At 44.3% G+C, this 14,605-nt stretch overlaps 1 protein-coding gene across 2 annotated transcripts in view; it reads right to left on the minus strand.

Annotated features, from left to right (window-relative positions):
* Positions 1–10,017: 10,017 nt before the first annotated feature.
* Positions 10,018–14,605, minus strand: part of LOC311106149 (protein-tyrosine sulfotransferase 1) — an 87,924-nt gene continuing 83,336 nt past the window's right edge. The window contains exons 4-6 of one of the 2 annotated variants that reach the window (XM_084148478.1): positions 12,087–12,137; positions 11,269–11,329; positions 10,018–10,681 (exon numbers count right to left, since the gene is read on the minus strand). In XM_084148478.1, coding sequence (XP_084004604.1) covers positions 11,294–11,329; positions 12,087–12,137 — 87 coding nt within the window. In that variant the 3' untranslated portion in view covers positions 10,018–10,681; positions 11,269–11,293. The remainder of the gene's footprint in view (positions 10,682–11,268; positions 11,330–12,086; positions 12,138–14,605) is intronic. The other variant, XM_084148479.1, reaches the window with a different exon arrangement.

The raw sequence follows: 14,605 nt of genomic DNA on the forward strand, positions 1-14,605 counted from the left end.
ATTGACAAAGAAATGATCAGTCTATAATTTTAATGGTAGGTTTATTTGAACAGTGAGAGACAGAATAACAACAACAAACTAATATAAACGCATGTCAAAAATGTTATAAATTGATTTGCATTTTAATGAGGGAAATAAGTATTTGACCCCCTCTCAATCAGAAAGATTTCTGTCTCCCAGGTGTCTTTTATACAGGTAACGAGCTGAGATTAGGAGCACACACTTAAAGGGAGTGCTCCTAATCTCAGTTTGTTACCTGTATAAAATACAACTGTCCACAGAAGCAATCAATCAATCAGATTCCAAACTCTCCACCATGGCCAAGACCAAAGAGCTCTCCAAGGATGTCAGGGACAAGATTGTAGACCTACACACGGCTGGAATGGGCAACAAGACCATCGCCAAGCAGCTTGGTGAGAAGGTGACAACAGTTGGTGTGATTATTCGCAAATGGAAGAAACACAAAAGAACTGTCAATCTCCCTCGGCCTGGGGCTCCATGCAAGATCTCACCTCGTGGAGTTGCAATGATCATGAGAACGGTGAGGAATCAGCCCAGAACTACACGGGAGTATCTTGTCAATGATCTCAACCAGCTGGGACCATAGTCACCAAGAAAACAATTGGTAACACACTACGCCGTGAAGGACTGAAATCCTGCAGCGCCCGCAAGGTCCCCCTGCTCAAGAAAGCACATATACAGGCCCGTCTGAAGTTTGCCAATGAACATCTGAATGATTCAGAGGAGAACTGGGTGAAAGTGTTGTGGTCAGATGAGACCAAAATCGAGCTCTTTGGCATCAACTCAACTCGCCGTGTTTGGAGGAGGAGGAATGCTGCCTATGACCCCAAGAACACCATCCCCACCGTCAAACATGGAGGTGGAAACATTATGCTTTGGGGGTGTTTTTCTGCTAAGGGGACAGGACAACTTCACTGCATCAAAGGGACGGGGCCATGTACCGTCAAATCTTGGGTGAGAACCTCCTTCCCTCAGCCAGGGCATTGAAAATGGGTCGTGGATGGGTATTCCAGCATGACAATGACCCAAAACACACGGCCAAGGCAACAAAGGAGTGGCTCAAGAAGAAGCACATTAAGGTCCTGGAGTGGCCTAGCCAGTCTCCAGACCTTAATCCCATAGAAAATCTGTGGAGGGAGCTGAAGGTTCGAGTTGCCAAACGTCAGCCTCAAAACCTTAATGACTTGGAAAAGATCTACAAAGAGGAGTGGGACAAAATCCCTCCTGAGATGTGTGCAAACCTGGTGGCCAATTACAAGAAACGTCTGACCTCTGTGATTGCCAACAAGGGTTTTGCCACCAAGTACAAAGTCATGTTTTGCAGAGGGGTCAAATACTTATTTCCCTCATTAAAATGCAAATCAATTCATAACATTTTTAACATGCGTTTTTCTGGATTTTCTTGTTGTTATTCTGTCTCTCACTGTTCAAATAAACCTACCATTAAAATTATAGACTGATCATGTCTTTGTCAGTGGGCAAACGTACAAAATCCGCAGGGGATCAAATACTTTTTTCCTCACTGTATGCAGAATGGCATCTCGGAATTCACAACTCGTCAGTCCTTGTCACAGATGGGCTATTGCAGCAGACGACCACACTGGGTTCCACTCCTATCAACTAAAAACTAGAAGAAGCTGCTCCAGTGGGCACTCGATCACCAACACTGGACAATTGAGGAGTGGAAAAACATCCCCCGTTCCGACGAATCCCAGTTCCTGTTGCATCATACTGATGGCAGAGTCATGACTTAGCGTAAGCAACATGATTCCATGGCTCCATCCTGCCTGGTGTCAACGGTACAGGTTGGTGGTGGTGGTGGTGGTGGTGGTGTAATGGTGTGGGGAATGTTTTCCTGGCACACGTTAGGTGCCAATTGATAAATGTTTGAACGCCACATCGTATCTGAACATTGTTGCTGACCAGGTGCATCCCTTCATGGCTACAGGTGGGTCCGACCCGGTACTAGATGGTTATACCCAATAAACTGCCCACTGAGTGTGTAAAACCAGAGTGCTAGAAGCACAGAGACTGGGGACAGTACAGTACATTAAATACAGTTGAAGTCGGAAGTTTACATACACCTTAGCCAAATACATTTAAACTCAGTTTTTCCACAATTCCTGACATTTAATCCTAGTAAAAAATTCCCTGTTTTAGGTCAGTTAGGATCACCACTTTTATTTTAAGAATGTGAAATGTCAGAATAATAGTAGAGAGAATTATTTATTTCAGCTTTTATTTCTTTCATCACATTCCCAGTGGGTCAGAAGTTTACATACACTCAATTAGTATTTGGTAGCATTGCCTTTAAATTGTTTAACTTGGGTCAAACGTTTTGGGTAGCCTTCCACAAGCTTCCCACAATAAGTTGGGTGAATTTTGGCCCATTCCTCCTGACAGAGCTGGTGTAACTGAGTCAGGTTTGTAGGCCTCCTTGCTCGCACACGCTTTTTCAGTTCTGCCCACACATTTTCTATAGGATTGAGGTCAGGGCTTTGTGATGGCCACTCCAATACCTTGACTTTGTTGTCCTTAAGCCATTTTGCCACAACTTTGGAAGTATGCTTGGGGTCATTGTCCAGTTGGAAGACCCATTTGCCACCAAGCTTCAACTTCCTGACTGATGTCTTGATGTTGCTTCAATATATCCACATAGTTTTCCTTCCTCATGATACCATCTATTTTGTGAAGTGCACCAGTCCCTCCTGCAGCAAAACACCCCCACAGCATGATGCTGCCACCCCCGTGCTTCACGGTTGGGATGGTGTTCTTCGGCCTGCAAGCTACCCCCTTTTTACTCCAAACATAATGATGGTCCTTATGGCCAAACAGTTCTATTTTTGTTTCATCAGACCAGACATTTCTCCAAAAAGTACGATCTTTGTCCCCATGTGCAGTTGCAAACCGTAGTCTGTCTTTTTTATGGCGGTTTTGGAGCAGTGGCTTCTTCCTTGCTGAGCGGCCTTTCAGGTTATGTCGATATAGATACTTTTGTACCTGTTTCCTCCAGCATCTTCTAGTGGGGTGGAGGTACTGCCAAGGTGGGCTTCATTGACTTGCAGATAGGTATTGGAGTATAGCCTTTTCCTTCCTGTCGAAATTCCATTCTATGTTGTGCTACTGACCACGATTGACCAATGAGGATAAAGTAATATTGAGTCTAATGATGATAATAGAACCAGAATCAGATTTTAGAATGATTGTGACTTTGTCTTTGTCCCCAATGACACCCTATCCACTATATAGTGCACTACTTTTGACTAGGGCCCATAGGATGGCCATTTGGGACATACACGTCCCCACTAGTCTCCAGTGGCTCCCAATAATAACCTGAACTCTTCATTCCAAAATGGCTGCCATGGAGGGGTCCGATCCATAGAAGACCCTACGTCTGTGACCACACTGCCCAGTCTTCCCCAATCCTGAGGTGTTGTGGAGAAATCAGCTTTTCAGAATGGAGAGTTACAGGCCAATGGTATTAAGGAAGGTGTTGTAGTGGAATGCTCCCAAATGACACCCCATTCCCTTTATAGTGCACTACCTTTGACCAGGGCACTGGGCAGTGGTTCTCAACCCTTTTTTTTCGTTACTGTACCACCAAGTACATTTGGTTATGCCCTGAAGTACCCCCTTATGTGCATTTGACCAGGAAGCCTACAGGCTCATGAATCTTCTCAAGTAGCCCCTGTGGATAGGCCAAGTACCCCCTGTGGGTAGGCCAAGTACCCTCTGTGGGTAGGCCAAGTACCCTCTGTGGGTAGGCCAAGTACCCTCTGTGGGTAGGCCAAGTACCCCCTGTGGGTAGGCCAAGTACCCCCTGTGGGTAGGCCAAGTACCCCCTGTGGGTAGGCCAAGTAGCCCCTGTGAATAGGCCAAGTAGCCCCTGTGAATAGGCCAAGTAGCCCTAGTTGAGAACCACTGGTAAAGGGAATAGGTTATATTTGAAACACACACATGGTTTAAGTAGATCTCACTACATGTGGTAGTGGGGAGGAGGGGAAAGTTTAGTAGCCTGGAATCCAAACTGACTTTGTGAGGTTTCTCCGTTGTTACAATGGTGAGCAGTGTTTCAGTCTGGTTGAACCAGGCTAGAGTGGAGCTATTTTCTTCCAATCAGGACCACGTGTACCAAAGCCTCGAAACAGCACCCTCTGTGGCATGATGATAATGTGCAATTTAATACCGTATCTCAAAGACTGTTTACTAGGTGTAAAAAACAAAAAATTCAACGACACCATTTAAATATATATTATAACTACTGTGCAATTTATGTTGTTTGAGAATCTCTGAAGTCTGTAAATAAATAGAACAAAACTGTATTTCTACAAGGACGGTATATCAGGACATGTAGTGGATTTGTATGTCTATTTTATATCTTGGTTTTAGAGCAGCGTGTATAACTGAATGCCCGTTGCTGTGTATAACTGAATGCCCGTTGCTGTGTATAACTGAATGCCCGTTGCTGTGTATAACTGAATGCGTGGAGCCTTTGTTACACTTAGTTGACTTATATTCTCTCAATGTCGTGCACTGCTGATGATTTAGAAAAATTATAATTTCAAAATATTATTTTGTTTTGAAAAGCCAACGTTTGAATTGCAGAGTGTATTGTATGTAAAAGGATGCATATTTTGCCTTGAATGTAATGTATTACTATAAAAAGATTGTTCCTTATTATTAAAATATCTCCATGTCTATTGTAACTCATTTGAAACATACAGGGTACGTCCCAACTGTCACCCAATTCCCTATATACACTGAGTGTACAAAACATTAGGAACACCTTTCTCTTTCCATGACAGACTGACCAGGTGAATCCAGGGGGAAAGCTATGATCCCTTATTGATGTCACTTGTTAAATCAGGTTAAAGAAGGATTTTTTTAAAGCCGAAACAATTGAGAAATGGATTGTGTGTGTGCCATTCAGAGGGTGAATGGGCAAGACAAAAGATTTAAGTGCCTTTGAACGGGGTATGGTAGTAGGTGCCAGGCACACCGGGTTGAGTGTGTCAAAATAGGGTGCAGGCCAGGCAGCAGGCTGTTAGCCAACCTGCCAGCTTAGTGGAGTCTGCCAATAGTATAGTCAGTGTAGTCAGCTCAGCCATACCCATTGAGACTGTGTCTGTGCCTCGACCTAGGTTGGGCAAAACTAAACATGGTGGTGTCCACCCTAGCAATCTTATTAGGATAAAGACCTCCTCCATTCCTGCCATTATTGAAAGAGATCGTGATACCTCACATCTCAAAATAGGGTTACTTAATGTTAGATCCCTCACTTCAAAGGCAGTCATAGTCAATGAACTAATCACTGATCATAATCTTGATGTGATTGGCCTGACTGAAACATGGCTTAAGCCTGATGAATTTGCTGTGTTAAATGAGGCCTCACCTCCTGGTTACACTAGTGACCATATTCCCCGTGCATCCCGCAAAGGCGGAGGTGTTGCTAACATTTACGATAGCAAATTTCAATTTACAAAAAAAAAAATGACGTTTTCATCTTTCGAGCTTCTAGTCATGAAATCTATGCAGCCTACTCAATCACTTTTTATAGCTACTGTTTACAGGCCTCCTGGGCCATATACAGCGTTCCTCTCTGAGTTTCCTGAATTCCTATCAGACCTTGTAGTCATAGCAGATCATATTCTAATTTTTGGTGATTTTAATATTCACATGGAGAAGTCCACAGACCCACTCCAAAAGTCCTTCGGAGCCATTATCGACTCAGTGGGTTTTGTCCAACATGTCTCTGGACCTACTCACTGCCACAGTCATACTCTGGACCTAGTTTTGTCCCATGGAATAAATGTTGTAGATCTTAATGTTTTTCCACAAAATCCTGGACTATCGGACCACCATTTTATTACGTTTGCAATCGCAACAAATAATCTGCTCAGACCCCAACCAAGGAGCATCAAAAGTCGTGCTATAAATTCTCAGACAACACAAAAATTCATTGATGCCCTTCCAGACCCCTTCTGCCTACCCAAGGACGTCAGAGGACAAAAATCAGTTAACCACTTAACTGAGGAACTAAATTTAACCTTGCACAATACCCTAGATGCAGTTGCACCCCTAAAAACGAAAAACATTTGTCATAAGAAACTAGCTCCCTGGTATACAGAAAATACCCGAGCTTTGAAGCAAGCTTCCAGGAAATTGGAACGGAAATGGCGCCACACCAAACTGGAAGTCTTCCGACTAGCTTGGAAAGACAGTACCGTGCAGTACCGAAGAGCCCTCACTGCTGCTCGATCATCCTACTTTTCCAAATTAATCGAGGAAAATAAGAACAATCCAAAATTTCTTTTTGATACTGTTGCAAAGCTAACTAAAAAGCAGCATTCCCCAAGAGAGGATGGTTTTCACTTCAGCAGTGATAAATTCATGAACTTCTTTGAGGAAAAGATCATGACCATTAGAAAGCAAATTACGGACTCCTCTTTGAATCTGCGTATTCCTCCAGGGCTTAGCTGTCCTGGATCTGCACAGCTCTGCGAGGGCCTGGGATCGGGAGAGACACTTAAGTGTTTTAGTACTATATCTCTTGACACAATGATGAAAATAATCATGGCCTCTAAACCTTCAAGCTGCATACTGGATCCTATTCCTACTAAACTGCTGAAGGAGCTGCTTCCTGTGCTTGGCCCTCCTATGTTGAACATAATAAACAGCTCTCTATCCACCGGATGTGTACCAAACTCACTAAAAGTGGCAGTGATAAAGCCTCTCTTGAAAAAGCCAAACCTTGACCCGGAAAATATAAAAAACTATCGGCCAATATCGAATCTTCCATTCCTCTCAAAAATTTTAGAAAAAGCTGTTGCGCAGCAACTCACTGCCTTTCTGAAGACAAACAATGTATACGAAATGCTTCAGTCTGGTTTTAGACCCCATCATAGCACTGAGACTGCACTTGTGAAGGTGGTAAATGACCTTTTAATGGCGTCAGACCGAGGCTCTGCATCTGTCCTCGTGCTACTAGACCTTAGTGCTGCCTTTGACACCATCGATCACCACATTCTTTTGGAGAGACTGGAAACCCAAATTGGTCTACACGGACAAGTTCTGGCCTGGTTTAGATCCTACCTGTCGGAAAGATATCAGTTTGTCTCTGTGAATGGTCTGTCCTCCGACAAATCAACTGTACATTTCGGTGTTCCTCAAGGTTCCGTTTTAGGACCACTATTGTTTTCACTATATATTTTACCTCTTGGGGATGTTATTCGAAAACATAATGTTAACTTTCACTGCTATGCGGATGACACACAGCTGTACATTTCAATGAAGCATGGTGAAGCCCCAAAATTGCCCTCGCTAGAAGCCTGTGTTTCAGACATAAGGAAGTGGATGGCTGAAAACTTTTTACTTTTAAACTCGGACAAAACAGAGATGCTTGTTCTAGGTCCCAAGAAACAAAGAGATCTTCTGTTAAATCTGACAATTCATCTTGATGGTTGTAAAGTCGTCTCAAATAAAACTGTGAAGGACCTAGGCGTTACTCTTGACCCTGATCTCTCTTTTGACGAACATATCAAGACTGTTTCAAGGACAGCTTTTTTCCATCTACGTAACATTGCAAAAATCAGAAATTTTCTGTCCAAAAATGATGCAGAAAAATTAATCCATGCATTTGTTACTTCTAGATTAGACTACTGCAATGCTCTATTTTCCGGCTACCCGGATAAAGCACTAAATAAACTTCAGTTAGTGCTAAATACGGCTGCTAGAATCCTGACTAGAACCAAGAAATTTGATCATATTACTCCAGTGCTAGCTTCCCTACACTGGCTTCCTGTTAAGGCAAGGGCTGATTTCAAGGTTTTACTGTTAACCTATAAAGCGTTACATGGGCTTGCTCCTACCTATCTTTCCGAGTTGGTCCTGCCGTACATACCAATACGTACGCTACGGTCACAAGACGCAGGCCTCCTAATTGTCCCTAGAATTTCTAAGCAAACAGCGGGAGGCAGGGCTTTCTCCTATAGATCTCCATTTTTATGGAACAGTCTGCCTACCCATGTGAGAGACGCAGACTCGGTCTCAACCTTTAAGTCTTTACTGAAGACTTATCTCTTCAGTAGGTCATATGATTGAGTGTAGTCTGGCCCAGGAGTGTGAAGGTGAACGGAAAGGCTGGAGCAACGAACAGCCCTTGCTGTCTCTGCCAGGCCGGTTCCCCTCTCCACTGGGGTTCTCTGCCTCTAACCCTGTTGCAGGGGCTGAGTCACTGGCCTGCTGGTGCTCTTTCATGCCGTCCCTGGGAGGGGTACGTCAATTGAGTGGGTTGAGTTACTGACGTGATCTTCCTGTCTGGGTTGGCGACCCCCCCCCCCTTGGTTTGTGCTGTGGTGGAGACCTCTGTGGGCTATACTCGGCCTTGTCTCAGGATTGTAAGTTGGTGGTTGGGGATATCCCTCTAGTGGTGCGGGGGCTGTGCTTTGGCGGAGTGGGTGGGGTTATATCCTTCCTGTTTGGCCCTGTCCGGGGGTTTCTTCGGATGGGGCCACAGTGTCTCCGGACCGCTCCTGTCTCAGCCTCCAGTATTTATGCTGCAGTAGTTTATGTGTCGGGGGGCTGGGGTTAGTTGGTTATACCTGGAGTACTTCTCCTGTCTTATCCAGTGTCCTGTGTGAATTTAAGTATGCTCTCTCTAATTCTCTCGTTCTCTCTTTCTCTCTGAGAACCTGAGCCCTAGGACCATACGTCAGGACTACCGGGCATGATGACACCCTGCTGCCCCCAGTCCGCCTGGCCTTGCTGCTATTCCAGTTTCAACTGTTCTGCCTGCGGCTACGAAACCCCTACCTGTCCCAGACCTGCTGTTTTCAACTCTAAATGATCGGCTATGAAAAGCCAACTGAGAGACCTGAGCCCTAGGACCATACGTCGGGACTACCGGCCGTGGTGACTCCTTGCTATCCCCAGTCCGCCTGGCCTTGCTGCTATTCCAGTTTAAACTGTTCTGCCTGCGGTTATGGAACCCCTACCTGTCCCAGACCTGCTGTTTTAAACTCTAATGATCGGCTATGAAAAGCCAACTGAGATTTATTCCTGATTATTATTTGACCATGCTTGTCACTTATGAACATTTTTGAACATCTTGGCATGGTTCTGTTATAATCTCCACCCGGCACAGCCAGAAGAGGACTGGCCACCCCTCATAGCCTGGTTCCTCTCTAGGTTTCTTCCTAGGTTTTGCCTTTCTAGGGAGTTTTTCCTAGCCACCGTGCTTCTACACCTGCATTACTAGCTGTTTGGGGTTTTAGGCTGGGTTTCTGTACAGCACTTCGAGATATTAGCTGATGTAAGAAGGGCTATATAAAATAAAATTGATTGAAATTGATTGATTGTCAAGAACTGCAACGCTGCTGGGTTTTTCCACGCTCAACCGTTTCCCGTGTGTATCAAGAATGGCCCACCACCTAATGGACCTTCAGCCAACTTGACACAACCGTGGGAAGCATTGGAGTCAGCATGGGCCAGCATCCCTGTGGAGCGCTTTCGAGTCCATGCCCCGAGGAACTGCGGCTGTTCTGAGGGCAAAAGGGGGGGTAGCAACTCAATATTAGGAAGGTGTTCCTAATGTTTTGTACTCTGTGTATAGTGAACTAATTTTGACAAAGGGCCCATTGGTAGTGCACTATAACGAGAATAGGTTGCCATTTGGGAAGCTTGAATTAACACGTTGCCCCGATCATGTTATTGATTTTAAGCTAGCTACGGCTAAAGTTAGGGGAAGTTTGTAGTGGCCGTTTACAGAAAACCAAATGATGGATTACATTCTCCCCCCTGGCCCATAGGCCGCTTTCAGTCTGAGGAACCATCTAACATCAAGTTGTACAATTCTGAATTTCCCCTATAACGATTTTCCCTTGTTATTTCCTCTGTCTACCTCAGCTGAAACTCCCTCCACTGCTGTGGCTTACGGCCATACCACCCTCTTTCACAATTCATCATACCATCGCCGTTAACAAAAACAACAAACACAGGTTACAAAATGCCATCTTTATCACTGTCAATACTTTAAAAAACTGGGATCTTGTACATCAGTACTCATGGAATTGCAAGAAACAAAAAGGCATGAAAAACAAAAATGTAACTTTAAAATAGATATTGCATCTTCAAAAAGCTCAATTTAAATCTATAAATACTGTATGTCCTTTTTTAGATTTACATTTTAAGTCCACTGTAGTTTCTTACAACAGAATCACAGATTTCTATATAGCCAGGAGAAATCACAAAAACTACAAATCCAGATGAGCATGGTGTGACAAGAATAGGGTTGATAAATTCTGGTAACTTTCTCAAATTTCCCAGAAATCCTGGTTGTAGGATTCCAGATGTCCTGCTGATCTCAGGAATCTTCCAACTGGGATTTCTGGAAAATCTTTAAAAAATTTGCCGGAATGTTGCAGCCCTAGACAAGAGGAAGGAAACATGACAGCAACATTCTCTGGTCACCATTTTGTGACAAACACATCATTAGTTTACAGTACAACATCGAAGGCCAAGAGAGTTCTCCAAGTCAGGGTGGTCCGGTCCCCACTAACACAGGCCGACGTGTGTGTGTGTCCATGGAAGAGGATGAGGTCCCCTAAAGGTGGTGGTGAGTTTATTGGATGTCTTCCTCTGTCCATCGGTGCCTTGTCTGGCTCTAAAACACACAGCATTAGAAGTCTCACACAGACACACACTGTATTTCACAATCAATGGAAACTACAAGAAAGATTATGAATACATCCCAAATGGCACCCTATTCCCTATGTGGTGCACTACTTTTGACCAGAGGGATAGAGAGATGGAGCGGTAGTGGGAGACAGATAGGAAGAGGTAGAGCGATGTAGAGTGAGAGGGGTAGAGAGAGAGAAGGAGAGAAGGAAAGAGGGAGAAAGAAAGAGATGTAGAGAGAGGGAGAGAGGGAGATGTAGAGGGAGATGTAGAGGGAGAGCAGGGCATGAAGGGGTTAGTATCATAAGCTTCTTGATAACTGCTGTTTTCTAAACCCATACCAGATGTGAATCAGTACTGGAATCGATCAAGAAGGAAAATGGTTGAGGGTACTCGAGGAGAGGTTTAGGAAAAAGTATTTTAAGTAAAGCATATACGAGGGCTGAATCGATTAAGTCTTATGTCCCAAATGGCACCCTGTTCCCTATATAGTACACTGCTTTTGACCAGGGCCCATATAGGGAATAGGGCGCCATTTGGGATGCAAACCTATGATTGGGTTATGCTACCCACCTGCGTGGCGTGTTGGCTGCTTCTCCTAACTGGGGTTAAGTTTCTCTGGAGTCTTCTGAAGCTGGAGAGAGAGAGTGAGAGAGAAGATAGACTTTTGTTAGACTTGTAGGCATTATGGGAATTCTCTCGTCTGGGACTGGAGGAGCGGGATTGGTTCATTATGGGAGGAGGTAAAACATGATCAGTGTGGGACTGTGTGTTGTAAATCAACGGTTTGTGTCAAAAGGTATGAACTGTTGAAAGAAGTCAAATTCGTCATGGCTCCGCACTTCACAAAACCAGTATTGACATGCAGTGTTGCTGGCTGCATGTCATGTGTGCTCGCTGCCACACGGTGGCAGTAGTACTCTTCCAGAAAAACAACCATCAGTTCAGAGACAAATCAATGGGCCGACAGGAGACGGACAATGTGGCTAGCGCACAAACCGCTAATGTGAGAGGAAGCATTCCAAAAAACCATGAACACAAGGTGAGAAATGAGACCATAGAACAACAGACTACAGTACAGCAGACAGCATGTTGGCGAGGAAAAGCCAGTCATAGGCAGCATGTCATCATGACCAACAACAAAAAAAAACAAGACAAGAGAGAAATTCATAACTAAAAGCAGATGGAAAATTGTAACCAGATTTCCAATGAACAGCGGCCACCATTTTGTCACTAATATAGATAGCTGCAGAACAGAACTACAAGCCACTAATACAGATAGCTGCAGAACAGAACTACAAGCCACTAATATAGATAGCTGCAGAACAGAACTACAAGCCACTAATACAGATAGCTGCAGAACAGAACTACAGGCAGAATAGCTACTGTACCTGAGATTGTTCTCTTAGAAACTCAGGTAGCTGAAATTCACCTTTAAAGACCTGGGGAAACAAAGGACTGGGTTTAGAGGCTAGGTAATCTATAAAGTCCTGGGAACACAAAGGACTGGGTTTAGAGGTAGGTTATGTAAAGGAACACAAAGGACTGGGTTTAGAGGTAGGTTATGTAAAGGAACACAAAGGACTGGGTTTAGAGGTAAGTTATGTAAAGGAACACAAAGGACTAGGTTTAGAGGTAAGTTATGTAAAGGAACACAAAGGACTGGGTTTAGAGGTAAATTATGTAAAGGAACACAAAGGACTGGGTTTAGAGGTAGGTTATGTAAAGGAACACAAAGGACTGGGTTTAGAGGTAAGTTATGTAAAGGAACACAAAGGACTAGGTTTAGAGGTAAGTTATGTAAAGGAACACAAAGGACTGGGTTTAGAGGTAAGTTATGTAAAGGAACACAAAGGACTGGGTTTAGAGGTAAGTTATGTAACGGAACACAAAGGACTGGGTTTAGAGGTAGGTTATGTAAAGGAACACAAAGGACTGGGTTTAGAGGTAAGTTATGTAAAGGAACACAAAGGACTGGGTTTAGAGGTAAGTTATGTAACGGAACACAAAGGACTGGGTTTAGAGGTAAGTTATGTAAAGGAACACAAAGGACTGGGTTTAGAGGTAGGTTATGTAAAGGAACACAAAGGACTGGGTTTAGAGGTAAGTTATGTAAAGGAACACAAAGGACTGGGTTTAGAGGTAAGTTATGTAACGGAACACAAAGGACTGGGTTTAGAGGTAAGTTATGTAAAGGAACACAAAGGACTGGGTTTAGAGGTAGGTTATGTAAAGGAACACAAAGGACTGGGTTTAGAGGTAAGTTATGTAAAGGAACACAAAGGACTGGGTTTAGAGGTAAGTTATGTAACGGAACACAAAGGACTGGGTTTAGAGGTAAGTTATGTAACGGAACACAAAGGACTGGGTTTAGAGGTAAGTTATGTAACGGAACACAAAGGACTGGGTTTAGAGGTAAGTTATGTAACGGAACACAAAGGACTGGGTTTAGAGGTAAGTTATGTAACGGAACACAAAGGACTGGGTTTAGAGGTAAGTTATGTAAAGGAACACAAAGGACTGGGTTTAGAGGTAAGTTATGTAACGGAACAAATGGGCAGAAGATCCAGAGATCCAGAGATCCAGAGATCCAGACTTTCAATCTCTATCCAACTACAGATCTAGTGCAAACTAAACTATAGATTATTTGACTTACAACCCTGATGAAAGCTAAAATCCGATAACACGTTGGTTTTGACTTTCAACAATAAAGAAGCACTTTCATCAACTTCCACCGTTCTCCAAGAGTTGCTGAATTTCCTCTTTACTTAAGATTATTAGACTCCACATGATTCAACCTTTCTCCTGTTATCTTGCAATCAATTATAACGCAGCCTCGGAGCTGGCGTCAATGTACCAAATGTCCATTTCCTCTCACTAAGTCCAGAAGGATGAGCTGTGTAGCTTTAACGCTGTTGTTCTGACTGACGTGTTTTTTTTCTTCCATCGCTAAGGAAACATTGACAGCCTCCTGTGACACGTTTTGGCATGTTAGTGACTTAGAAGCGTAGCATTCAGGACACATGCAAGTATGTTCCTTCCCCCCTGTCTTGGCGATGGGGAGAGCGTTTGACTGGGGACTTGGCACAGTGTTCAGAGATGACAATACAGAGAGAAGAGAGGGAGCGAGAGAGAGGAAGAGAAAGAGAGAAAAGAGAGGGAGGGGAGTTGGCCAGCACCGAAGCCCAGAACAGCAAAGGTAGGGGGAAGAGAAAGAGGCAGACAGACAGACTACAGAGAGAGGAGGAGAGTGACAGAGCCATGGAGAGGGAGAGCAGGGCATGAATGGGTTACGGTTATCCTGGTGACTGTTGACATAGGAAGCAGCCAACATGTCGACATCTGGCTGACGGAGCGTTTCAAAGTACTGTGTCCACAGGGAGACAACATCAGAGAGAGAGAGAGAGGAGGGAGGGAGATAGGGAGAGAAGGAGAGAGAGGAAAGGAGGGAGAGAGGAGGGAGATAGGGAGAGAAGGAGAGTGAGGAAAGGAGGGAGAAGGAGAGAGTGAGGAAAGGAGGGAGAGAGGAGGGAGGGAGATGGGGAGAGAAGGAGAGACTGAGGAAAGGAGGGAGAGAGGAGGGAGATAGGGAAAGAAGGAGAGTGAGGAAAGGAGGGAGAGAAGGAGAGTGAGGAAAGGAGGGAGAGAAGGAGAGAGTGAGGAAAGGAGGGAGAGAGGAGGGAGGGAGATGGGGAGAGAAGGAGAGAGTGAGGAAAGGAGGGAGGGGGTCAGTATCCTTAACCAGGGTCAGAGTGACCTCATATCCTGGCTTCCACTACTGGCTTCGCAGTGGGTGTGTGTGAGTGTGTATGCGTGCGAAAGTGTGCATTGCTACGTCTCAGCTGGTCGCACAGACTCATTCTAAGATGAAGGCTCTCCTGTCTTAGATTACCCTTAAATAAACTCCTGG

Source organism: Coregonus lavaretus (assembly GCF_964263955.1).
Source record: "Coregonus lavaretus genome assembly, chromosome: 30".
NCBI lineage: Eukaryota > Metazoa > Chordata > Actinopteri > Salmoniformes > Salmonidae > Coregonus > Coregonus lavaretus.